General features: G+C 44.5%; 1 protein-coding gene across 1 annotated transcript in view; it reads right to left on the bottom strand.

Moving 5' to 3' along the window:
• Positions 1–27,613, bottom strand: part of LOC309553572 (venom factor-like) — a 159,151-nt gene that overhangs the window by 125,983 nt on the left and 5,555 nt on the right. Inside the window, exons 2-5 of the mRNA XM_082254844.1 lie at positions 10,035–10,221; positions 7,156–7,318; positions 4,445–4,515; positions 44–138 (exon numbers count right to left, since the gene is read on the bottom strand). Of these exons, the coding sequence (XP_082110970.1) occupies positions 44–138; positions 4,445–4,515; positions 7,156–7,318; positions 10,035–10,221 (516 nt within the window). The remainder of the gene's footprint in view (positions 1–43; positions 139–4,444; positions 4,516–7,155; positions 7,319–10,034; positions 10,222–27,613) is intronic.

Raw genomic sequence — 27,613 nt, 5'->3', positions numbered from 1 at the left:
TGCCTTCAGGAGATTTTTGCTAATGGACACATAACATTCTCACCTTGCAAGTTCAGTTATTCTGTAGCTGGAGGAAATTATTCCTTTTGTGGTAGTTTGCCGGATGGTATCTCTCTTAACAATCACATTATCTGGAGTCTGCAAATGGAGAAGAAGATCAATATTGTACAGGAAAATTCAAAAAGACTATATGAATGTATATGGTTCTCATCAAACATGTCAGAAGGATGAGCTGTAAGGCCCGTACACACGTGCAGATTGTCGGCCGAAAAGATTCGGCCGACGACCGATCGGCCGATTTTCGGCTTGTTAGTATGATGCTTCCGACAGCCGGCAGCGCACTTTCGGCCGAACAGAATCTGTCGTGCAAGCATTAAAATTTTTGTATGCCGACACCAGAACGGCCGATTGTTCGCCAGTCAGTACAGAATTCGGCCGACAGACAGCAGATTTGCAAGACTGGGCATGCTCAGAAAAGAAAAAACACAGGGAGAGTTAACCATCATATGACATCACTTCTGCAGTCGGCGGACAAAATTCGTGTGCAGTCTTTTGCACTTTTCAGCGGACACGACAGCCCGGTGACAAAAGACGGCCGATCGGTCGGCCGACGATCGGTACGTGTGTACGGGGCTTTAGTCATTCAATGGATTCCAGAGCATTCAAATCTAGTTATTGATTTACACATGACCTAATTATTAAACTCTTGTCGCCAACATGATACATATGTGAGGCGGTAGCAAAGGGGGTAAGCGTTAACGCCCACACTCCACACATACAGTATGTGTCAATGGATGGCAGAGCTTTCTGTGCTGAGAACATATTCACCGAATGTTCCCAGCATAGAGATTGAGCTGTCAATGACAGCTCTCATTGTGTACTAATGAATGGGAACCGGCAGGACCGGCTTCCTATCATGTGACCATTGTGACAGCAGCAATGGTCTTGTGATTGGTCAATCCTTTCTGCCTCCCGGGTGTACAGACCCTAATAAAGGGACAAAAGGGCTGGCTGGGCAGAGGTTAAACACGCCCATTAGTACTACCTATGGACAAATCTTCCTTTTGGCCTTCCTCTTTTATTATATAAATCATTTTTTTGTAATTTTTTAAATGTATTTACTTTTTTTTTTAAGGAAAAAATAAAAAGTTGAAAATCCCACATTACATAGTTGGTAAGACTAACTAAATACATAGGTCCATCCAGTTCCACCTATATTTGTGTGTGCACACATGTCACTATGGATTCTCATAGATTTGTATAGTTTGGTCACAGAAAAGATCTAAAGTCTAATAGATCCCAGATTTCTCCAGAAAGAGGACTTGTCATGCTTATTGCTATCACAATGGATGTTGTTCAATAAAAATAATAATAAAAAAACAAAACAAAAGGCAGTATAAAAAAAAAAAATTAACCACTTGCCGACCGCCGCACGACTATCTACGTCGGCGGTCAGCCCCTCACAGGCAAACTAACGTAGGGCTACGTTGCTTGCTTGTGAGGGTCTAGGGAGCGAGCGCGCGCCAGCCGGGGCGCGCTCCCGCTCCCGCGTGGTCACGGACCCCCCCCGCGCGTGTGACCAGCGGACCCGATGTCCGCCGGTCACTCGGCGATCGGCGGGGGAGAGGGAGAATGTCAGGCAGCTTGTGTAAACAAACTGCCTGTCATTCTCCTCGCTGCAAAGACACTGATAAAACGGATCTGGTATGTAGATCCGTTGATCAGTGTCCTTACAGCTAGAGCCACAGCCAATCACAGTAGAAACCACGCCCCTAGGGACACACACAGCCCCTCCCTTCCAAATAAAGTTAACCCCTTCACTACCAGTGTATTTTTACAGTAACAGTGCATATGTATAGCACTGATTACTGTAGAAATGTCACTGGTAACCCCAAAAGTGTCAAAAATGTCAGTCAAGGGTCCGATCTGTCCGCCGCAATGTCGCAGTACCGCAAAAAAAATCGCAGATCGCCGCCATTACGCGTTAAAAAAAAAAACAACAAAAATGACAAAAATCTTTCCCTTTGTTAGTAAACGCGATAACTTTTGCGCAAACCAATCAAAATACGCTTTTTGCGATTTTTTTTACCAAACATAGGTAGCATAAAATAAATTGGCCGAAAATTTTTAAAAATTTTGATTTTTACATTTTTTTTTGGGGGAATTTCATATAAAAAAATGTGAAAAATATTGTTATTTTTGCAAAATTGACGCTCTTTTTTTGTTTATAGCGCGTGATCAAAAAATCGCACAGGTGATCAAATACCACCAAAAGAAAGCTCTGTTTGTGGGAAAAAAAGGACGTCAAATTCGTTTAGGTACAGCGTCGCACGACCGCGCAATTGTGCGTTAAATTCACGCAGTGCCGAATCGCAAAATACCCCCTGGTCGGAATGGGGGTAAAATCTTCCGGGGCTTAAGTGGTTAAAGAGCTCCCATCCTCCCATCCAATGAGTACGTTGGTCCAGCATGTATATGTGATCGGCGATCACGTCACACATGTGAGGTATCGCCGTGAATGCCAGAGCGAGAGCAATAATTCTAGCACCAGACCCCCTGTGTAACTCTAAAATGGTAACCTGCAAATGCTGTGGAGATTTTTAAGTATCGTAGTGTGTCACTATTACGCGGGCCCGCGTTATTGTAAAGCATAAAATGTTAGGTATCTATTTACTCAGCGTAACATCACTTTTTTTTATTTTATTTTAACAAACAGTAGGGTATTATATTGTGTTTGTGTGCAATAAAATTCAATAAAGTGTTACTAAACCCAGAAGCCTGCAGTCACTATATCTGGTCTCCCACAGTACACAGAACATGGAAATACTACTAAGCTCAGGAGCTTGCAGTCACTATATCTGGTCTCCCACAGTACACAGAACATGGAAATGCAATTATTTTAGTAAATATAAACTGCTAAATACCTCTTCTCATCAGCAGTATATAGCAGTCTTGTGACTTCTATCAATTTCTGGTAAAGCTTGTTGGAGGAGTTTTCATTCTGTTGTGACTGTCCTATGAGGCTGCAGGACCCCTGACCCTCTGTCTGGACAGTTCTGATTGGCCCTGTGCTGATCACATGTACCCTCCCAAAAAAAAAAAGAGTACTCTCTAGCAATACACACCAAACTGAGAATGTGCTGAGTGCTTCCAAGGGTCTGTACTATCAGCAGATGGTTTTTGGAAGTAAAGAAGGGGAGGATCAAACAGCCTTTTTACAACATGTGGATGATTAACCCCTTAGGCCCCTTCACATGGGCTTTGTGATCAGGTTCGCCTGTCAGTTTTTCAGGAGGACCTGATTGGATAGTCCATGCATCCCTATGGAGCAGCGGATGTCAGCGGAGACATCTCCGCTGACACCTGCTGCTCTCCGATCCAATCCTGTCCATGAAATTCGGACAGATGGAAACCCTATTCCATCCGTCTGGAAAATCGGATCGGATAAGATCGGACGAAAACGGACAGGCAGATCATTTTCATCCGATCTCCCATTGAGGAGAGCAGGGATCTGACAGGTCTGTCTCTGCAAAGTAAGCAGAGATGGAGCCGTTATCCACCTGCTCAGCGGAGATCGGCGGATCGATCCTCAATGAGCAAAACAGAGTCCATCGGGCGCACCACTCGTGTGGAAGGACTTTAGGTTACACAGTGAGTATAACAAGCATGTCTTACTGCATATACAGACTGATTTTACTGTTGTGGGTTTAGTAACACTTTAAAGAGTATTTTTTCTAAAAAATTTGGTTTTGAAAAACTGCTGCCCAAATATCACGTGACATAGAAAATTGTAACAACCAACAATTGTTTTAGGAGCCCCGTTGGGGGGCTTTGGTGATATATTCCCTGATGTCTCACTTTTTAGACCGAGGAAAGGAACTGAGGATAGAGCTTCCCCAGTCCCTTTCTCGGCAGCCTCAGCTGCACTGGACACTGAATGAATGGGAAGTGCTCTGTGCTGAGAGGCTTCCTGTTCATTCATGAACTTCAGTTAAGAATAAACACAGGAGTGATTGGTACAGATCTCTCACTGTGTTCATTCAAAAAAATAAGGGGCCAGGAAATGAAATATTTACTAGTCCCTTCTCCTGTTCTCCATCCTGAAACATCCCCTGCAGCAGCCGGCAGGAATGGAGAGGTGGGAAGCTGGTAGCACTGCAGGGTGAAACAGGGGGCTCCAGGAAGCAGGGGGGGGATCAGCCCCAAACGCGGTGATCAGGGTGTGCCCAGGCATACCTGACATACCCTGTGCGCATGCCTATGGTGGCTGTCCAGTTCTAAAGGTACCTGGCTTGTATAAAGTAAAGGAATAATAAAATATAACTTAAAGAAATGTATATATACAATTATTATATTACACAATTATTACATGCCAGGGAATACATTTTTATAAGATAATATAACAAACGCAGGATTGAATATGGACAAAGAGAAAAGGACCTACCAGGATTTCTATGACTATCGGCGTATTTAGAGGCTTCAGGTCTGGGGTCATGCTGTAGATTCGGTAGAGAACTGAATACAAAGAGAAAAGTACATGTTATAGGTACCACATTAGAATACCATATGGTGTAATTCAGAGACAATAAAAAAATCCCATGGTACAATAATAGACATTACTAATAATAATAGTTTATATTTTGAACTTTATGGACTTGATTATAAGTATACAAAGTTTTATGTGGTTTGAATGACTACTGTTTTAAAGAGCACTTAATACATATGTGTATGTGGTAGTAGTGAATACTGCTCAGGGCACACGTATATAAGTACTCAGGTTTGGATGTAAGTATATCACCATCCCTGCGCTATCAATACCAACATCACTGTGATTGAGCAGTAATTTTGAGTTATTGTTTATACAATAGTTAAATAGTAGTTTAAAGTGTATCTAAAGAAAAAATATATAATATATTACAACTCCTCTGTCCTTAGATGTGGTGGCTGCATTATTTTTTTTTTTTTTTTTATTAATTAATTCATTTTTTAATGTGGTGATCCTGCCAGTGACATGCTTCTTGCCCTAGGGCAGTGATGGCGAACCTTGGCACTCCAGATGTTTTAGAACTACATTTCCCATGATGCTCAACTACACTGCAGAGTGCATGAGCATCATGGGAAATGTAGTTCCAAAACATCTGGGGGTGCCAAGGTTTGCCATCACTGTCCTAGGGTGACAATACTCACTCACTGTACTATGAGAAATGTTCCGAGGACAGTAAGTGTGTTTGGACTACAGAATTCCTCCGCATCTCCTCATCTTTTCAACATGGGGGGGGGGGCAGAGGTTATAGTCCAAAAAGGTGAACTGGCAGAGACGATAACATTGTTTGATATTTCAGCGCAGCATTGTCAACCCAGTACAGGAAGTATTTTGGCAAAATCAACTGGTATTTTTTTGCACTTATCAAATCGATATACTGTAACAAAGGTACTTTCAATGGTATATTTAGGAGACCAAAAGAGAATAACTAAAAAAAACCCAGTTCAATGTTAGGGTTTACATTGGCTTTAAGTAGAGTGGTGCAATTCCACGTAACCCACAAATGAAGAGGATGCCACCTGTGTGACAATCTCTCCTTACTTATGCTAATGTGGGGGATTGCGTTACGCTCCTTAGGGTTAGCAGGAATGACTGTGTAAATATAGAATAATATAGGGGTTTATTTACTAAAGGCAAGCAGGCAGTTCACTTTGCAAGGTAAGTTGCACTTTGCAAGGAAATTTGCTCCAGAGCTCAGTAAACAAGGTGAAGTTTCCCTTTGTAGAGAATTCCCAATCACAGGCAAGGAAGATCAAAGAAAACAACATTTTTGCTTGCACATGATTGGATGAAGGAAGTCAGCAGAGCTTCCCCTCATTTACTAAGCTTTGGAGCAAAGGTCCTTGCAATTACATTTGCAAAGTGCGCGGTCTATTTGCCTTTAGTAAATTAACCCTATGCGTTTATTGGCTGATTTATTTTATTTATTTATTTATTTTTTCTTACATTAGCACACTAGCATAGAGATTGCATTAGAGTTACACATTACTTGGGGTTGTTCTGTAACTCAAATTTCAACAGATTCAACAGAACTAGACTTTAGACACTTGCCTAATAATGTGACATTTGGAAAAGTTATCTATGAGGACATAGAATCAACAAATATATTTGCGAAAGCATGGAGTTTTAGAAAAGCTCAGATGGCTTGGCAAATATTATTTAAAGGTCAGGGCTGCTCTTTGCACTGCAGTTAGAGGTGTCAACAGGTACCATGGTCCCCAGGACAGATGGCCTTTCCGGGTCCCAATAACTCCTTTGCATTCTTTTAGCACTGAAGTTGGAACTCAAGCCATTGCCTATTAGGTTTGGAGAGTTTAAGGAAGAATTATATTGCTGTCTATGTTCCCGTTGAGATTATTGTTTTCTCTACATTCTGTGTAGTAACCAGGACAGTAAGTCAGGAACAATTTCACCATTGGGAACACGGTTCTGAGAAAGATTCTTACCCATCCTGACTTCACACTACCCCCCTCATAACACTAAACCTCGCTGTAACCCCACAACTCTCACATTAATTCTCCCTGTAATCAAATCGCTAGCCCTTCCTGTAACCCCCACACTAATCCTCTCTATTACCCAACCTTTCTCAACCCTTTTAACATGAAGGAAACCCTGAAATAACTTTCTGATCTTAGGGAACCCCTGTTAATGATTACTCTATATACAACTCACGACACAACAGTGCAAACGTCACTGGAAAGGATGCTCCTCTCCATCATATTTGGTCATTTGGAAGAATCCCCCTACTGATAGCTAAAAAAATCTATGCTGTCAGTGGTTACTTATCCAGGAGACAGAAGTTGCTCATTGCTTTAGGAACCCCTAGCAACCTCTGGAGGAACCCTGGTTAAGAAAGGATGCTATAACCCAAATAATAAACTTCCTTATAACCCTAAAACCTCTGTACAATTTCTCCTGCTGTCATTAGAGACAGTTCCACCTACTTTGTCATATGTTGCCACCTGTATAGGAATGGAGGTGAAATCTCCAACATTGACACAGATATCAATAAGAACATTAAAAAAAAATCATTGATGTCCCCCTCAAAACCATTGGGAATCCCCTTCAGGAATACCACTAGTATTTCTTTCTCCTACTCTTGTCATATTTACTTTGTGATCCCGGGGTGTAGATAGGTTTGTCGGTCTGTATGAAGATATATCCGCTTTGATAGGACACCAGAACAACTTTTTCCAAGTTGCAGGGGCCAGAACGCACAATGACGTAGACAAACTGCTTCTTTTCGGGGTCTTTCTCCAGGTTAGTTGATGGAACCTAGGAGGAATTTAAACACAGCTATATGAAGTCAAGAAACATGATAATAAAACTTGATAACACAGATAAGTCTTTGCAAAGACCCATGAGAAGCTCTCCTCCACAGACCAATAAAATAAATCTCAGCGCCGTTCCATGAAGGTGGGAAGAGAGTCTGTGAAAGCTTTAGGTAGCCACTCATTGTCTTCAGAGTGCTTCCTTTCTTCTCTCCTGGCAGCTAAACGGAACAGCGGGGGAGTGGCAGGGAGGTCAGTATATGTACAGTATCTGGTTGGGCAAAGCAACAAATTCACCTAATTGCCCCTGCTGCTCACACTTGCCTTTCATTCACTCCTTGTCTACCCTTTCCCCATTTAGTTTATTGAGTTTATACATTTTTTTTACTCATTTCTTCACATGGTACCAGTGTTAGAAAGCTAAAAAGATAGCACAACAGAAACTGTTTGCTTGCAGAATCTCTCTCTGATTGAATCTCCATATGGATGCTTGTGAACTGGCAGGAAGGGGGGGGGGGGGAGGACTTATTTGACTCAAATGTGTGTCTGTGTGTGTGCTTCTGTCAAGGTTGCCAACCGTCAGTAAATTTACTATTGATCGACCGATATTGTTTTTTTACCACCGATACTGATATTTTGGTCATCGGATATTGGTATTGGCTGATATCTGCCGATATTTTCAGACATTAAAAAAAAAAAGAAAAAAAATGTTTTAATGTCTACACGTAATGTGGTGGAGGGATCTGGGGGTCTTGGGGACCCTGAACTCTTCCTCTGCACTTAAAAGCATTCAAAATGCCAAGTTTGGCTGTTTTGAATGCTGTACATTTTTTTAATTCGGCGCCGCCAGTACCTGGAAGTGATGTCATGTCATGACATTACTTCCGGGCCAAAGAAATGGAGACCCGGTCAGGTAGCGGCGGTGAAGGTAAGATGCCCGGGTCTCCTGGTGGGACAGAAGACCCGGCGAGCCGCGAAAGGTGACGGGAGGGGGGGGACGTCCCCTCCTGCTCCTTGGAATGACAGCCGAGTGGCTTCTCAGCCACATCGGTTGTCATTACAAGACAGCTGACCGTCGGCTATGAACACCGGTACCGGGGTGATGCCTCTAGCTGCAGGCATCACCCCGGTACAAGCACTTTCCCAAAATATCGGCAATATCGGTAAATCAAAAGGCCGATTCCGATATATCAGGCAAAGTGCATGATCTTTTAAAAAAAATAAAATAAATTGCATTTATTATTTTTTACATTACATCCTGTAAAGCATTGCACCCACCATCAACAGATCGGGATGCATTGCCAGGATCCTGCAGACTCTCAGTACATTGAACCTCAAAAAAACCCCCCTAAAATGGGGGGTCGTCTTATACGCCGAGTATAATATCTCCAAGGTACCCTAAGTATAAGTATTACCAGTAGATGTAATCTCAAGACGCTGGCTGTGTGGGAATCCTGTACCGGTATACCGTATGTACCGTAGCTACGGCTACATACAGTATACCGCGCTGAGCCAATCCCAGTGAGCGATGTATTCTATTATTGAATGCAAAGCCTGCTCGGATTGGCAGAGTCAGAGAGGTGGGCTGATGTTATTCCGCCAATCCGAGCAGGCTTTACATTCAATAATAGAATACATCGCTCTCCCTGATTAGCTCAGCGCTGTACACTGTATGTAGCCGAAGCTACGGTACATACGGTATACCGGTACAGGATTCCCATACAGCCAGCGTCTTGAGAGATTACATCTACCGGTAATACTTATACTTATGTTACCTTGGAGATATTATACTCGGCATATAAGACGACCCCCCATTTTTGGGGGATTTTTTTGAGGTTCAAAAGTAGTCTTATACGCCAGAAAATACAGTACATGAAACTGTGAATGAATGAATGACGCGCCCTTGTGGGTGGAGCCCTGCACGGCCGCACTATTTACAAATTGCGACAGCGGGTGCATATGGTATATCCCCTGCCCCTTGTCACAGAGCAGAGAGTGCTTGCAATGGGAAGTGGGAGGATAGGTGTGTGTTACATCTTACACTCTAAATATGAGTGTAACATGCTTCTAAAGTGAGCCTTAAAAAATTGCCTGTTTTCTGTCATTGTCCTTTGTCAAATGAAATATGCCAACCATCACTTAGTTTAGTGCATTTGGATATGGCATATGCAGTTTACTATATAACCAAAAGTATGTGCACACCACAGCATCATATCCGTATGAGTGTGTTGGACAACCCATTTCAAAACCATGGGCATTATTGTGCAGTTGACTCCCTTTTGTGGATGTAACAGCCTCCACATTTCTGGGAGCAAGAGTTTAGAAAGGACCATGGGGGAATTTGTGGACATTTAGCAAAAAAAAAAAAAAAATGCATTTGTGAGGTCAGGTACTAATGATAGACAAGAAGACCTAGCTCTTAATTGGTGGCTCAATTCATTCCCACGGGTGTTCAGTAGGGTTGAGATCAGGACTTCAGACCACTCAAGTTCCTCCACACCAATCTGTTTTTTAAGGAGCTGGCTTTGTACACATGGGTACAGTAATACCGGAACAATAAAAGGCCTTCACCAAACTGTTCCCACAGGGTTGAAAGTGTACATCTGTCTAAAATGTAGTATTAACAATACCCATAACTGGAAACACCAGAAAGCTGTCATTTGGAGGGGTGTCTGTTTAGTATAGTATCATACATATCATATAACTAAGAAAGCACTCACCAATAATTTGGATGTTCCCAGAAAGCCATTAGCACTGTTGACTGAAACCCTACCCTCAGCAATCATGAATTTCTTCTTGGGAAAATCCTGGACCATAATGTTTCCATCCAGTGCAGTGCCATGTCCGTCTACTAAGAAGGTCTCCTCGCTGTCCGCCCGCAACACATTGGAGGTGATCAGAGTACACCTAGTAGAGTAAAAAGAAATGCATGATGTATATCAGCAAGCTTGTTATCTGTACTTAAAGGGCATGCATAGTATTTTTTACTACCTATAAAAACAACTTGATGGAAATAATGTTATCTTTGTGTGTTTGGTGCCAGCACCATTTTTTTAAATTTTCAAGTGAATTTGTTTTTTTTTACAAAAATGCACTTTTGATGGATTCTGTTTTCTAAAAGCAGAGATACTGTGGAATAAAATGGGGGTAGTTTACTTTTTTATGCCACCGGATGTTTGCATTGCAGTTTATCAAATCTATATTTTAATTTTAAAAAATACATTCAAAAATCTTTCCCAATTTTTTGGTAAAATACAATAAAATTAGGTAATGTCAAGTAAATAAATAGCATATATTTGAAGCCTCACATATGCATACGTCAGTGAAATTGGGAAAACTACGGTACCCAAAATTGTCCATAGGTGAAACTTTAAAAGCCTTTAAATTTAGAGTTAATTGTGAATGATGGGCCTACAATTATGGCTTTTACTCCAGCATGCGTTGGAATGCCTATTATGTGTTGTGTAATCATCATTTTTGTTTGTGTGCGCACAAGACACTTGAGTAAAGCCCCGTACACACGTACCGATCGTCAGCCGAACGATCGGCCGTCTTTTGTCCAGGGCTGTCCTGTCTGCTGAAAAGTGCAAAAGACTGCACACGAATTTTGTCGGCCAACAACAGCCGACTGCAGAAGTGATGTCATATGATGGTTAACTTTCCTTGTCTTTTTTCTTTTCTGAGCATGCCCAGTCTTGCAAATCTGCTGTCTGTCGGCCGAAATCTGTACTGACTGGCGAACAATCAGCCGTTCTGTTGTCGGCGTACAAAAATTTTAATGCCTGCAGGACAGATTCTGTTCGGCCGAAAATGCGCTGTCGGCTTTAGTATGTGCAAGGCAGGGGAATTATTAACATTTTTAGATGTTTTTTATTTAACCTTTTTACTTTACTTTTTTAAGCTTTAAAGTAAGGCTGGCCATACAATATACAATTATTCTTGTACAATCTTCCTTTAGATTTACCAAAACCATAAAATGTGAGGTAAAACCTTAACACTTTCCATTTGTATGCAATCAGACCCTTGCACTACATAGCTGAAGGTAAATCCAAAGGAATAGGAAAATTGTATAATGTATGGCCAGCTTAACTTTACTGCTATTACAAAGAGGTGGTCTATTAATACAAAGAGGCTGACAAGCCCCCTACCAGACAGCATAGTGCAAGTGACAAGTCTTTTTGAAGGAGACATCATGGGTCTATTATCACAAAGAATTCCTCAAGAAAAGTTCAAAGCTTTATTCTCGTGGTCACATAGTACACATAAGGCAACAATTTGGAGCCACACAGGGCCCCTTCATCAGGCAACGTTGCCTTATGAGTTCCATGTAACCTTGAGAAAAAAGCTTTGGACCCTTCTTGAGGAAACTTTGGTGTGCTGGTGACATCTCTTCACTTGGATTGTCTACGGTTCCCAGCCTGTGGTCATTGCAGCACCCATTGCTACAGAATAGCCATTTTCAGGGACGTGTGCATCAGGAATATTGCGTATCAGAAAGAGGCTGACAGCCTCTTAGATGATAACATAGTGCAGGCAAAAAGTCCTCTTTAAGGAAACATCAAGGGTCTATTATCACAAACAGGCTGACAGCCCCCTAAGTGATAGCATAGTACAAGAAACAGGTCCTCTTCAAGAAGACATAAGGGGTCTATTAATACAAAGAAGCTGATAAGCCCCCTAGGTGATAGCATAGTACAAGTGACAGGTCCTCTTCAAGGAGACATCAGAGGTCCATTATCACAAAGAGGCTGACAGCCCCCTGGGTGATAGCATAGTAGAGGCAACAGGTCCTCTTCAAGGAGACATCAGAGGTCCATTATCACAAAGAGGCTGACAGCCCCCTGGGTGATAGCATAGTACAGGCAACAGGTCCTCTTCAATGAGACATCAGAGGTCCATTATCACAAAGAGACTGACAGCCCCCTGGGTGATAGCATAGTACAGGCAACAGGTCCTCTTCAAGGAGACATCAGAGGTCCATTATCACAAAGAGGCTGACAGCCCCCTGGGTGATAGCATAGTACAGGCAACAGGTCCTCTTCTAGGAGACATCAGGGGTCTAATAACATAATGATGCTAATAAGCCCCCTAGGTGATAGCATAGTACAGGCAACAGGTCCTCTTCAAGGAGACATCAGGGGTCTAATAATATAATGATGCTGATAAGCCCCCTAGGTGATAGTATAGTACAGGCAACAGGTCCTCTTCAAGGAGAAATCAGGGGTCTAGTAATATAATGATGCAATAAGCCCCCTAGGTGATAGCATAGAGCAGGTTACAGGTCCCGTCAAGGAGACTTTTAGCCCCTTAATGTCACCCCTGCACCATGTGATTAGGTTTAGGAATGATTGGGTGGCATTACAGAAAGCTGGAAGCTTAGCATAAAAATGCAAACAAACTCACGGCTGCTATGGTGGCTGTGAGTTTGTTTGAATGTTGATGATACTGAAGTTTAACCACTTGCCTACTGGGCACTTTCACCCCCTTCCTGTCCAGGCCAATTTTCAGCTTTCAGTACATACCAATTGTGTGGTTTTGAGACAAATAGAGCTTTCTTTTGGTGGTAATTAAATGCCACTGTGTTTTTTATTTTAGCTAAACTATCGAAAAAAGCCTGTAAATTAAAGAAAAAAAACAGAAAAAAAAAATTAAATTTCTGTTATAAAATTTTGTAAATCAGTTATTTTCCTCCTTCACTAATGTGCTCTGATAGGCAATAATGGGCCCCGATAGCTGGCAATGATAGCCACTAACGGGCAGCACTGATTAGAAGCACTGGTGGGCACTGATTAGCAGCACTGATGGGCACTGATTAGCAGCACTGGTGGGCACTGATTAGCAGCACTAGTGGAGACTGATTGGCAGCACTGGTGGGCACTGATTGGCAGCACTGGTGGGCACTGATAAGCAGCACCAGTGGTCACTGATTGGTAGCACTGGTGGACACTGATTAGCAGCACTGGTGGACACTGATTGGCAGCACTGGTGGGCACTGATTAGCAGCACTGGTGGGCACTGATTACCAGCACTTGTGGACACTGATTGGCAGCACAAGTGGGCACTGTTTTGCAGCACTATTGGGGACTGATTGGCAGCACTAATGGGCACTGATTAGCAGCACTGGTGGGCACTGATTGGCAGCACTGGTGGGCACTTTTGGGGCTGCACTGATAATCAGGACACTGATGGTGTAGATGCCCCGTGTGGATTGCCGCTTATCGGCTCTCCTCTCATCATCACTGTCAGCATGAGGAGAGGATTGACAATAATCGCCAAATCCTGTTTACACTGTGCTCAGCTGTGATTGGACACAGCTAGTTAAAAAAAAAAAAAAAAGCTTCAATGATATGAGTTTGTATAATCTTTTTTTTGGCATGTAAAACATCTCCTGTGTATTTTCTTCATCTTCCTATTTAGCTTAGCTAACTTAAATTTAAATTGTGAGTATAAATGAGCTAATCAATAACAATCTTTGTCTTTAATCCTTCTAAATGCTGATGTTGATGAAAAAAAATACAAAATAATAATAATCCTGCACAAACACAAAATCCTGGCAAGATGTCCCTACTATTTAGCACAATTTCCCAATTCCCGTTACATAACTCCCATGTAAAAAGTTACGCCATGTGACCTTGCACAGGGTCTATTGATCGCTTTCCACAGAATCTGCTTTTTTTTGTACATATGTGGGAGTATTGTCCATGGTTAGGTCCAGCGCCAGCTCTTTGCAATGTCTTTCAACATGACTGGCGGACACCCAGAATGATTTACAGTATACAGGGCTGCTGATAGAAATCACAGGGGCCCCGTACAGCCTACCTGACAGGGCCCCCCTCCTCTAAAAACATCAAATTATATTTTTGCTAAAATGCAATGCCTGCAATGCTATGCTTTGCAGCCATGGCAGAAATGATACCCCCGTTGAACAAGACCCATTCAAGGGAATTGCAGCACAGAGGCAATATCTGCACCTCCACAGTGAGCGATCGATACTGATCGCTCACTGTGTTCATTCAGGGTGGTGTGTTCATGCAGGATAATGAGAAGATGAGTGTGCCCTCAGCAGCTGCCTGGAGAGAGAGGATGGAATACGGTAACACTGAATGGGAAAAGGGCACACAGGGGTCCCAAACAGCAGGGAGAAGAGGGTGTAGATATCAGAACTGATCCTCTGGCAGTGCAGCCGGAGAAAGAAAAGAAAAGTAGAATTCGGCAGCACTGCCCAAGATTCACAAGTGTCAGCAAAAAGAGAGTACTGCTGGCCCTCCTCCTTGGCAGGTGCCTGGGCCCCCCTTTTGAACTGATGAGGCCTGGGCCCAGTACAGGAGGGCTGGCTGTACTGCCTAACAAACAAACAAAGAGCTGGGGGGGCACACCCTGAACATGCATTTCTAAAGCTGGTGCAGCTATGAACCAAGCTACATGCATATTTACAGAGAATAGCGCACACATGCAAAATAAATGACTATTAAATATAAAGGCAAAAAAATGGGGATTTGGTCCCCCCATATGGCCGTATCATGCTCAAGCCCACCACTACGTCAAAGTACCCCATTGTCAGTGGGTCCTACACTATCCATAAAAAGAAGGATGAATCCAACTTCTCAACATTGGAGATACTTACTCCTTACTGGGAGAGATGTGCAACTGCACTATAAGGGACTCCTATATCTACTTGCTACCGGACACTGATAGAGTACAAGTGTGTGTGGGGGGTGGGGTGCTCAACCCCAGAAGTCTGATCAGACCAAATACATAACAAACAAACAAAGAGCTGGGGGGGCACACCCTGAACATGTATTTCTAAAGCTGGTGCAGCTATGAACCAAGCGACATGCATATTTACAGAGAATAGCGCACACATGCAAAAGAAATGACTATCAAATATAAAGGCAATCAATAAATAAAAATGGGGATTTAGTCACACCATATGGCCATATTGTGCTCAAGCCCACCACTACGTCAAAGTACCCCATTGTACTGCCTCATCAGCGGCCCTGACAGTATATCTACATGTCAGAAAGTAAGATCTGTGAAAATCGGGTATAAATTAAATATCAAGAAAAGCCGGCACACAAATGCTTCCTTTTGATTCGATTTATTCCAGCATGACAGCAGTGTACAACATGGTAAAATGCTAACGCGTTTCAGCTGTAGCCTTACTCATGCTATGCTATGAGTAAGGCTATGGCCGAAACACGTTAGAATTTTACCATGTTGTACACTGCTGTCATGCTGGAATAAGCATCAAAAGGAAGCATTTGTGTGCCGGCTTTTCTTGTTACTTGGAAGCAATTGCATGCACTGAGTGCAGCCTGAGCACCGACACTCAGTTCCACATTCATTTCACTATGCGGTAGAACTAGGGTGAGTTTACATCTATAAATTAAATATAACATGTAGCACTTCCCCCATAGGAGTCGCTAGTGTCCCGGATCCCCACTACTGCACAGCCAATCACATGGCATTTCCTTCACACACTCCAACGTAGAAAACAGCCCTTGCTTGTTTTTGATGTTTTATTAGGGGTTGATAACTTGGATAGGGTCGGGAATTATGGGACGCCCAACTTGAAAAATGTCCGAAAAAAATGAACAAAAAGGGACACTTCCTCCCTATAAAGTCCACTTTTCCTTCCCCTGCACAAACTTGGTTTTCCAGTACAGCTCCTGTTGCTTACTCTTGGGGAACTAATAGTCCTTAAGTGTCCTCTGCGTGACTGGACTATTATTCGCTATGAGGTGCTGCGCTAATTTAACTGACAAGTGCACAGTCATGCAACGCTGTATACCTTTATTTCCCCCACAAATAGAGCTTTCTTTTGGTGGTATTAAATACCCTCTGGGTTTTTTTATTTTTTATTATATAAATGAAAAAAGACCAACAATTTTGCAAAAAAAACTATATTTTTTACTTCCTACTATTGTTATTATTATTATACAGAATTTATAGAACGCCAACAGTTTGCGCAGCGCTTTACAATGTTAGAGCAGACAGTAAAGTTCCAATACAATTCAACACAGGAGGAATTAGAGGGCCCTGCTCGTTAGAGCTTACAATCTAAGAGGGAGGGTCAAGGTAACGACAGGGGGGGCGTGGCGACCGCCGAGGAACATGGCCGCATAGACCCTGAGCTCCGCTCCACTCGGGATAATATCGACTGACATCGAGCTCCCTGGTCCCGCTTACGGCATCGCTACACGCCGCCAGACATCCCCCACAACCTGCTGGCCCTGGCTATGCGGAGACGCCGCAACGATCCGCCACAGATAAAGAAGCTGTCTACCTTCTTCCCCCCGATGCAGCGTGGAAGCCGCCAAGATGGCGCCGCGGCCGGGCCTCCGCATCCACCTCCGACCTCTCTGCAGCATCCATCCATGGACGGACCGGGTCGGGAGCAGATGCACCAACCATCACAGGCAAGTTTTATGCCATCATCTTCCTCCCCCTCTTCAGAGCCATCCTCCCCCACCTCCAGGAGCCCGGTTAAATCTAGGCCGCGGTTCGATCCTCCCCTCCAAGAGGCCTACTCACTCCCCATGGACACCATGGTGGCCCCCTCGCCCGATCCCTTTCTAAACTTCACTCCATCGGATCAGCCTTTGTCAGTAACCCTCATGCTGGACATGCTGCGGACCCTGCGCTCATCCATCCAACAGGACATGCACTCCTGCATCAGGGAATGCAAGGCAGATATCTCACATCTGGGGGACAGAGTCAATCAAGTGGAAGATCAAATGGGGGAATTCACCTCTTCCTTTAACTCCCTAGTAGACTCTCACTCCTCTCACCATGATGTCATATCTTCAATGCAAGCCAAGATTGCGGACCTAGAAGACAGGTCTCGCAGAAACAACCTCAAAATCCGCAGAGTCCCTGAATCCATCCTGCCACATCAACTTCCGCACTACGCCAAGGACTTATTTCTTGCTGTCCTCCCATCACTCTCATCTGCGGATCTCACGATCGATTGAATCCATAGGGTTCCCAAGCCCTCCTTCCTACCCGCTGAAACCCCCCGTGATGTACTGATGCGCGTACATTTTTTTCAAGTGAAGGAACACCTTCTGGCAGCTTTCCGCAAGCGCACAGATCTGCCCCCCCAAGCCGCCAATTTGCAAGTGCTCCCGGATCTATCCCAATTCACCCTCCAAAGATGCCGCAATTTATCCTCTTTCACAAAGGCCTTGCGAAACCACCAACTTGTGTATCGTTGGAAATACCCGGCCAAACTAGAGATCACACATGATGGCTCCAAACACTTCATCTCCTCCCTGGAAGAAGGCATCCGCCTACTCAAAACCTGGAATATCCTCCCGGAGGAACAGGTTCACCACGGCAAGTCTGCTCCCTCACTCCCTGTCCACATGCGCCAGGACTGGCACACGGTATCCTATAAGAAGGCCTCCAAACAAAATAAAGGAACCAGGAATGCTCTTCTATTCTCCCCTCCGACTTGATTCCTGAGTGTGCTGCGGGTACTGGATGATGTACCCGTTGCCCCTGCTACAGGCAGTGTTAACTGCTCTGGCCTCCCTGAGGCCGCTCTTTTTACCTTTTTTGTGTTTTTTTGTTGTTTGCTACAGCTCCCTCATTCATGGTCACCATGGCTCCTATCTTTCCCTTCCACCATATCCCCTCCTTCAACCTCTCAGTATCACCCGAGTCTCTATTGACTATCTGTTGTCTCTCTGCTCGGCAATGTGGCCTGCACTGCTGCCCTTCCTTCATCGCCATTGGACTTCTGCCCTCTCCATTTCCGGTTGGACCTTCACCCGATGCCCTACTGTTCCACTGGACTCTGGGTTGCCTGACTATGCCCCCCTCCCTCTGGAGTCGGGGTCTACACCTCCTCTTGATGCCTTGCTATGGGGGTAAAGATTGTTTCAGTTAACGCCCGGGGCCTCAACCACCCGGCGAAGAGAAGGTCCCTCTGGCAAGAAGCCCTCCAACTGAATGCAGATGTCCTCACAGCCCAGGAAACGCACTTTAACGTCCATGCTTCCCCGAAATGTTCCCATCCGGCTTTCCCTCATATCTTCCGCGCCTCTGCCGAGGAGAAAAAGCGGGGTGTCCTTATAGCAATCCGGGATTCTGTTTCATTTACCCTCAAAGACTCAGTACTGGATCCCAATGGTCGGTATCTTATTTTAAAATGTGATGTGAATAATATGCCTCTCACTTTGGTATCTGTTTACGCCCCCAATGTGCGTCAAAAGAAATTCCTCCGCACTTTGTTGAAGAAGGTTTCCCTCTCCAAGTATGGTAATCTGGTTGTGTGTGGCGACCTTAATGCCCCTGTTAACCCAGATCTCGACACATCCTCGTCTCACAGTCGGAGACCCCCTGCTCTGGCGGACCTGCTTGAGTCCGAGGATCTGTTCGACGCCTGGCACTGTCTGAATTCTACAGATAGATCTTATACATACTATTCCTCTAGTCATAATTCCTATTCCCACTTAGACTACTTCCTGGTGGACAAGTTTTTACTCCAAAAAGTTTCCCAGTCTTCCATCCATAGTATCGTGTGGTCAGATCATGCCCCAATATCCCTCCTACTGGAGGACGGCATTTCCTCCTCCCCAGCTAAGGTGTGGAGATGTAATGCCTCCCTCTTTCGGAACCCCACCACCCATGCCACGATCTCCCAACAACTTCAACAGTTCTTTGCTCTTAACTCAGATACCAACCCCTTCACTAACTGGTGCTCTCACAAGGCCTTTATCCGAGGCATACTACTTAAACTGAACTCCCAACTTAGGAAATCCTTCCGCTCCAAGCTAGACTCCCTCCTCAAGGATCTTCGAACCTTAGATCTGGAAAATCAATCCTCCCCCTCCCTTACTTTGGCCGACAAAATTGCCACCCTACGCCACTTTCTTAGAGAGCATTTGACTTCACAACATGACCAGCACATGAGTTCGTTGAAACTTAACTACTATGCCAACAACAATAGAGCAGGCAAGCTCCTTGCAACCTGCCTCAAGGCCCGCAAACGCAAAACCAAGATAACATCTCTTACCCACCTGCACACCAATACTCTTCTTACCAATCCTCAGGCCATAGCTGATGCGTTTGCGGACTACTATTCCTCCCTGTACAACCTAGAATCCTGCCCCTCTACCCCACAACCTACAGATCCTAACATAGCGGACTTCCTCTCCAATTTGAACCTTCCCTCCCTGTCCTCTGCCCAACTGGAATCACTTAACCAACTTATCACAGAGGAGGAGATTTCGAAAGTGGTCCGCTCCTTGCCCCTCGGCAAGTCTCTGGGCCCTGACGGTCTCTCCTCGGAGTACTTTAAATCTTTCCTCCCCACTCTGTCCCCCACCTCCTCCTATCCTTCCAAACTGCAATCAATGGCGGCTCCTTCCCCAAGGAAATGCTGTTGGCTCATGTGGTCACCATCCCTAAACCCGGTAAATCCCCTGACACCCCTTCCAATTTCCGCCCTATATCCCTTCTAAATGTGGATGTAAAAATCTACGCCAAGCTTCTAGCCTTCAGACTTCAAACTGTCCTCCCTTCACTGATCGCCTCGGATCAATCAGGCTTTATGTTAGGCCGACAACCATCAGACGCTACCCGTCGGATGTTAAACCTCATCCACCACGCAGGAGCTAGTCGGACGCCTTCTCTTCTTCTGTCTATAGATGCGAAGAAGGCGTTCGACAGGGTCCATTGGGGCTACCTCAAGGCCACTCTGATCAAATTTGGGTTTCAAGGACCGATCCTTTCTTCGATCCTGGCTCTCTACTCCTGCCCTTTGGCCAAGGTGCTCACGAATGGCATGCTCTCGAAGGTCTTCCCTATCACAAATGGTACCCGCCAGGGATGTCCCTTATCGCCATCCATATTTAATTTGGCCATAGAACCGCTAGCCGAAGCAATCCGCTCCCACCCTCATATCACAGGGTTCAAAGTTAATTCGACGATCCCACACCATCAACCTCTTTGCGGACGACATTATCCTTTCCATCACAAACCCCACTATATCCCTCCCTTTCGCCCATGAACTCCTCCAGAGATTTAGTACTGTCTCCTTCTATATGGTGAACTTTACTAAATCCATGATCCTTGACCTTGGAGTCAGTGCCCCTGCCAAATCGCACCTCGTTACCTCACTCCCCTACCTTTGGACTAGTCAGAGCATACCGTACTTAGGAATTTCCCTTGCCCCATCAATAGCCCAAATGTCCTCCTTAAATCTAACTGCCCTGATGTCCCAGCTCAATAAAGACGTGGCTTCCCTAGCCAAACATGAGATTTCTTGGGTAGGCAGAGTAGCCTCCTTTAAAATGCTCCTGTTACCCAAAATTCTTTACCTCTTCCGCACCCTCCCGATCCCCCTTTCAGCCCTTCAAATCAATAAACTATCCACCTGTATGAGACGCTTCCTGTGGCAGGGGAAGAGGGCCAGATGTGCTACAAAGTATCTTACTCTGCACAGGAGAGCAGGGGGTCTAGGCCTACCGGATATCGGTGATTATTACACGGCCTCTGTTCTTGCCCAAGTGCCACATTGGTTTACGGGATAAGGAGACTCTTGTTGGACCTCTCTAGAGGCCGCCTGCTCTTCCACCCCCAATCTTTCCCTGCTGCTCTTGGCAGACTCCTGGATCCCACTAAACCTCTCCAACCTTCCCCCCGACGAAAACTACCATTCTGGCTTGGAGATCTCTCCTCTCCCACTCCCACCAGAACCCCAACACCACGAAGATTAGACTCCCTCTTCAGACTTTAGAGGTTCTGATTCCCCACCTTTCCCTCAGACATTTCACCGAAGCAGACATACTCTGGGTTGATCAATTATACCAAGGCACACACCTCCTCACATTTGATATGCTATCCCCTAAATACGACCTTCCAGCTAAGGCCCGCTTCTCTTACACTCGCATACTGTCCTTCCTACTCAAACACCCACCACCAACCTTACACGTTGACTTCCAAGCATGGAACCACTTTACTAAACCTAACGCACGCACCAGGGGCATATCCCTTTTCTACTCATTGCTCCACCAGAAGTCCCAGCTACGCAAAACTCCCCAGATGCTCACATGGGAAACCGACTTAGCTAAGGAATTCTCCCTCACCCAATGGTCGCGCTCGTTGGCATGCGCGTACTCCTCCTCCCACTGTATTAACCATTGGGAGACATTTCAGAAGCTGTTGACTAGATGGTATAGGACCCCTCAACTACTCGCCAAATTCTACCCCTCCCTATCTCCGCTTTGCTGGAGAGAGTGTGGACAAAAGGGGACCATCCTTCATCTCTTCTGGTCTTGTAAATCGCTCACCAGCTACTGGAAGCAGATATTTACTATACTCTCCCAAATCACTGGCCTAATTGTTTCTCCTGGGCCCGCTCTAGCTCTACTGCTCCTGGGCATAGACACCTTCCCACTAGCTCTACGCACTTTGATCTCACACGTCCTACTGGCTTCTACCTTGGCTATAGCAAGACACTGGCGCACCCCTCCCCCCCCTAATCCTTCTGAAGTGGTCTCTCAGGTCCAACTAAATTATCACTATGAGAGCCTATTGGCCCTGAGGTCCACCTCCTACACAGCCTTTGAATCCAACTGGGACCCGTGGCGGAAGTGGTATGAGGGTTCGACCTTACGGCCGCTTCCCCCTAAGATTTCTCCACAAGATCCTGGCCTCAGTCCCCTCAAGACTTCACTGCCCTCTACTTCCCAAGCAGAGAACTCCTCCTCCTCCCCTATGTCCCCCTCATCCCCCCTTCCCAACCTTCAGACAGTCAAGTTGGGCTAACTCACCCGATTCCGTCCTCAGTGATACTAATGTTGTCTTACCCCTGTTGATAACTCACTAACTCCCTCACTTGATGATGTCCTGTATGCCATGACCATTTTGCACATGTTTGCAGTTCTATTGTTTGTAATTTCTTCTGCATATCCCTCTTTACCAGAATTGCTCCACGGCTGCGTTCGTGAGTTTTGTTTATTCTGCCTTGTTTTTCTTTTTTGTTTGTGTGAAACTCCAATAAAGAATATTTGAACTAAGAGGGAGGGTCAAGTGATATAAAAGGTAATAACTGTGGGGGTTGAGCTGATGAAGAAAATGAAACTAACGTTTTTAGGTGGGGGCCGGGTTTCTCTGAAGAGAAAAGTTTTCAGGGATCGCCTAAAAGTGGATAAAGTTGGAGATGCAGTGCATCTCGAAAGTATTTACGGTCTTTCACTTTTTCCACATTTTTTTATGCTACAGCCTTATTTCTAAATGGAAAGTTCATTATTGTCCTCATAATTCTACAAACAATTCCCACATAATGACAACCTGAAAGACGTTTGTTTAAAATCTTTGCAATCTTTTTTTTTTTTTTTTTATTAAATTGTATTTATTATTAATTTATTATAAATGTATTTTAATTTATTAATTAATTTATTAAAATGTATTTTATTATTCATTTATTATTTATTTATAAATGTATTAAAAATAAAACACACAAAAAAAAATCACGTTCATAAGTATTCACAGCCTTTGCATTGAGACTCAAAATTGAGCTCAGGTACATCCTCTTTCCACTGATCATCCTTGAGATGTTTCTACAACTTTATTGGAGCCCACCTGTGGTAAATTCAGTTGATTGGACATGATTTGGAAAGGCACACACCTGTCTATATAAGGTCCCACAGTTAACAGTGCATGTCAGAGTGCAAACCAAGCCATGAAATCTAAGGGATTGTCTTTAGACTTCTAAGACAGGATTGTATCGAGGCACAGATCTGGGGAAGGGAGAGAAAAAATCCTGCAGCATTGAAGGTCCCAATGAGCACAGTGGCTTCCATAATCCATAAATGGAAGAAGTTTGGAACCACCAGGACTCCTAGAGCAATCGAGGGGGAAGGGCCTTAGTCAGGGAGGTGACCCAGAACCCAATGATCACTCTGACAGGGCTCCAGCATTTCTCTGTGGAGAGAGGAGAACATTTCAGAAGAACAACCATCTCTGCAGCACTTCACCATTCAGGCCTGTATGGTAGAGTGGCCAGACGGAGTAAAAGGCACATGACAGCCTGCCTGGAGTTTGGCACCTGAAGGACTCTCAGACCATGAAAAACAAAATTCTCTGGTCTGATGAATCAAAGATTGAACTCTTTGGCCCTGATGGCAAGCGTCATGTCTGGAGGAAACCAGGCACCGCTTATCACCTGGCCAATGCCATCGCTACAGTGAAGCATGGTGGTGGCAGCATCATGCTGTGGGGATGTTCTTCAGCGACAGGAACTTGGATACTAGTCAGGATCGAGGTAAAGATGAATGCAGCAATGTACAGAGACATCCTTGATAAAAACTTGCTCCAGAGTGCTTTGGACCTCAGACTGGGGCGAAGGTTCATCTTCCAACAGGGCAACGACCCTAAGCACACAGCCAAGATAACAAAGGAGTGGTTAAGGGACAACTCTGTGAATATCTTTGAGTGGCTCAGACTTGAAAAATAGGTGTATCAAGCTTGCAGCATCATACTCAAAAAGACTTGAGGCTGTAATTGCTGCCAAAAGGGGCTTTAACAAAGTATTGAGCAAAGGCTGTGAATACTTATGTACATGGGATTTTTTTTTCTTTTTTTTTAAATAAATTTGGAAATGTTTCAAACAAATTTGTTTCAGGTTGTCATTATGGGGTATTGTTTGTATAATTTTGAGAAAAATAATGATTTCAATCAATTTTGAAATAAGGCTGTAACATAACAAAATGAGGAAAAAGTAAAGCGCTGTGAATACTTTCTGGATGCACTGTAGCTGGACAGATTAGGGTAGGGAATTTCCAGAGAATGGAAGAGGCTCAGGAGAAGTCCTGGAGGGGAGTATGGGAGGAGGTGATGAGGGAGCTAGAGAGCAAGAGGTCTTGGGAGGAATGAAGAGGACGATTTGGTTGGAGTTTAGAGACTAGGTTAGTGATATAGCTGGGGGCAGAGGTGTGAATGGCTTTGCAAGTAATTGTTAGTATTAGCATGGCAGCCATTGAAAGGATTGGCAGAGAGGTTTAGCAGATGCTGAGCAGTTGGTAAGGTGGATGAGTCTGGCAGCAGCATTCATGATGGACTGAAGGGGGATAGCCCATTTAAATGTAAACCAATGAGGCAGGAGTAGCAGTAGTTGAGGCAAGAGATAACCAGGAAGTGAATCAGGAGCTTAGTGGTTTCTTTGGTTAGGAAGGGATGTTTTTTTTCAGATGTTTTTTTTTTTTTTTTATCCGCGGTGGTGCAAATCCGGAAATGAAAAAAACGATAAGTGAACATAAAAAGGTGCATGTGAACACACACACAAAAAAGTGCACTTAAGGGTGTGCTTTGTTCATTTCCCGAAGGGGTAGGACCTTCCCCCTAATCCCCCGGGGCACAAGGCTCCTGACAGGGACAAAAGGTTTCCAATGGTCTGTTCTTCTAGGTTAGCTGAAACCGATCATCGAATACTTGGTTGAGCGGCTCTCCTGAAGAGAAGCGATGCGACACCCAGACAGATATGTCTGATAGTAAATTAGTGATGCTTGAGGTGACTGATGAAGTGAGCAGGGTGAGTGAGGGGTGGAGAGATAGATTTGGGTCAGGGGCGTAACTACAGGGGTTGCAGGGGTTGCAATCGCTACCGGGCCCCATGCTCCAGGGGGCCCGGTAGCAAACCAGTGGGTTAACTTCTAGGATCTCAAAGGTCACACTTGCGACCGGGCCCTGGCATTTCACCACTGTGGGGAGGCCCCAAGATTGCAGGAAGGGGGCCCACTGCAGAACTTGTGAAAGGATCCTGATGCGGGACCATAATAAAAGGCCATGCAATGAGAGTAAAGAGCCCCAGGATTAGTGGGAAGAGCCCCGGGCTTGAAGGGAAGGGCCCCAGCCAGGGGTCTGGGGGGCCCTTCATGGTTTCTTGCATTGGGGCCCTGAAGGTTCTAGTTACGCCTCTGATTTGGGTGTCGTCAGTGTAGAAATGATATTGAAAGCCATGGGAGGCTATCAGCTGACCCAGGGAGGAGGTGTAGATTGAAAATAGGAGATGTCCGAGAACAGAAGGTTGGAGGACCCCGACGGAGAAAGGAAGGAGGAGTGGAGGAAGTAGATTTGCAACTAACACTAAAGGTGCATAGGTAGGATGAGAATCAGCGAAGAGCATAGTCACAGAGACCAAAGGAGTAAAGTTTTTTGCAGGGCTTTTTTTCTCAGAGAGTAGGTGCAGGAACTCCCCTCTTCTGAGTCGCCCCTTGTCTCCGCCCCTACCCACCCCCAAGCACATCCCTTGGTCCCACATCCTAGCCACCTCCCAGTATGGCCCCTTTTAGAGAACACAGAACCAAGTATCATTCTGTGGTGCTAAGTAATTTGTATTGGACGTGTTAATTATATCAAGAAAAGCAGCAAAATAGATCCCCTGCAGCCAGCAACAATAGACCCCCAGAAATCACCCACACAACAATGCCCCCCCCCACAACAAAATACCATCCCAGTAACAATAGATCCACCCCAACGACAATAGGCCTCCAACATTAGATTTTCCAGCAGCCAGCAACAATAGACCGCTTTCTCAACAGTAGATCCCTCCTAGCAACAACTGACTCCCCAGAAATATAAGATCCCTCCCAGCAACAATAGACCCCCATGCAAAAATAGATCCCCACTAACGACAACAGATCTCTCAGCGGCCATCATCAATAGACCGTCCAGCACACCCCAGCACCCCCTACACTTAAATACATTCAGTGTTGGAGGCGCCTGGAACTGCGTTCCCCCGCGTTCCCCCTGAAAAAAAGCCCTGTTTTTTTGAGGAGGAGGGAGTGGTCATCTGTATCAAAAGCAGCCAAAAGGTCCAGAAGTAGGAGTACAGAATAGTGTAAATTGGTTTTTGCTGTAAGTCATTTGTGAGCTTAAAAGAACAGTTTCTGTAGAATGTTGAGGGTGAAATCCAGACTGAAGGGGAATAGAAAGTTATTATTAATGAGGTGGTCACTCAGTTGGTTGTAGACTAGATGTTGAAGGAGTTTAGAGGAAAAGGGGAGCAAGGAGATAGGGCGTAGATTGTTAAGATTGGTAGGGTCCAAGGAAGGCTTTTTAAGTATAGCGGTGACTACTGCATGTTTTAGAGAGTTGGGAAAGATGCCAGAAGAAAGGGAGAGATGGAAGATGTGGGTTAGAGAGTGTAGAATAGAGTCAGAGGGTGACCACAGTATTTGAGAAGGAACAGACCAGGGGGCAAGTGGTTAGGAGGGCATTAGAAATAAGTTTAGCAACCTTGTCCATTATAAAACATATCCCATAAAAAAATAAGAAAAAAAAATCTATTAATAAATTTTGGCCAAAATATATTCTGCTACCTGTCTTTTGTTAAAAAAAATAAAATAAAATAATAATAGTAATAATACATGTATATTGATTGATTTGCAAATGATGGGATATACTGATTTTTTTTTTTTAATACTAGTAATGGCGGCGGTCAGCGACTTATAACGGGAATGTGATAGTGTGGTGGCCAATCTGACACTAACTGACACTGTGAGGGAACTAACTAACTGCCACTGACATCACCAGTGACATTATTACAGTCATCAGCAGTAAGTGCCGGTTCACACTTGTGCGGTTTGCGAGATCGCATGTAATTCGGAGCGCACTGCTCCTTCATTACATGCAGCAAACTCGCACATGAGGCTTTTTTTGAGCTGTATCAAAATCAGTGGTTCACACTTGTGCGATCCGATTCTGTGCGAACTTGCAGATCGCAACTGGGTGTGTCGTTAACTTTTAATTGACACCCCCTGCGTATCGCATATGGCAGTGTGAACTGCCAGATGTGCGGATGCGATGCGGGAACACGCTGCATATTCGCAGCGTTCCCGCATCGCACAAGTGTGAACCGAGCCTAAAGCTACATGGGGCGGTCATTAAATGGTTAAAAAGATACTTTGAGTTATTCTTTCAGTGTTTACTTTAAAGTAAACTTATTCTTTATACAAAATACATTGCTTTGTGAAACTCTCAGCATTGGCAAAGTCTCAGCATTGGCCCGGCCGTCAAAAGTAATCCTCGTAATGTGCATACTACTTGTAAAAATGTCATTTTCTATTTATTTTCTATGATCCTCAGCTCCATCTGGTGGCCAAAATGCTGTATTTTTCAGAAATTCTACAATCTAGGAGAATACTGCATTATGGCCACATAATGGAACTGACAAACACAGGAAATAAATGGAAAATGACTTTTCACACAAATTCGGCACATTACAGGTATTATTTGCCATTATTTAAATGCTGAGACATTCACACAGCCAATTTTTTTTAGAAATAAA

The sequence above is a fragment of the Pelophylax lessonae genome (assembly GCF_965119305.1).
Source record: "Pelophylax lessonae genome assembly, chromosome: 4".
NCBI classification, from domain to species: domain Eukaryota; kingdom Metazoa; phylum Chordata; class Amphibia; order Anura; family Ranidae; genus Pelophylax; species Pelophylax lessonae.
The sequence above is the reverse complement of the archived record's forward strand: the minus strand, read 5'-3'. Positions and strand labels throughout refer to the sequence as shown.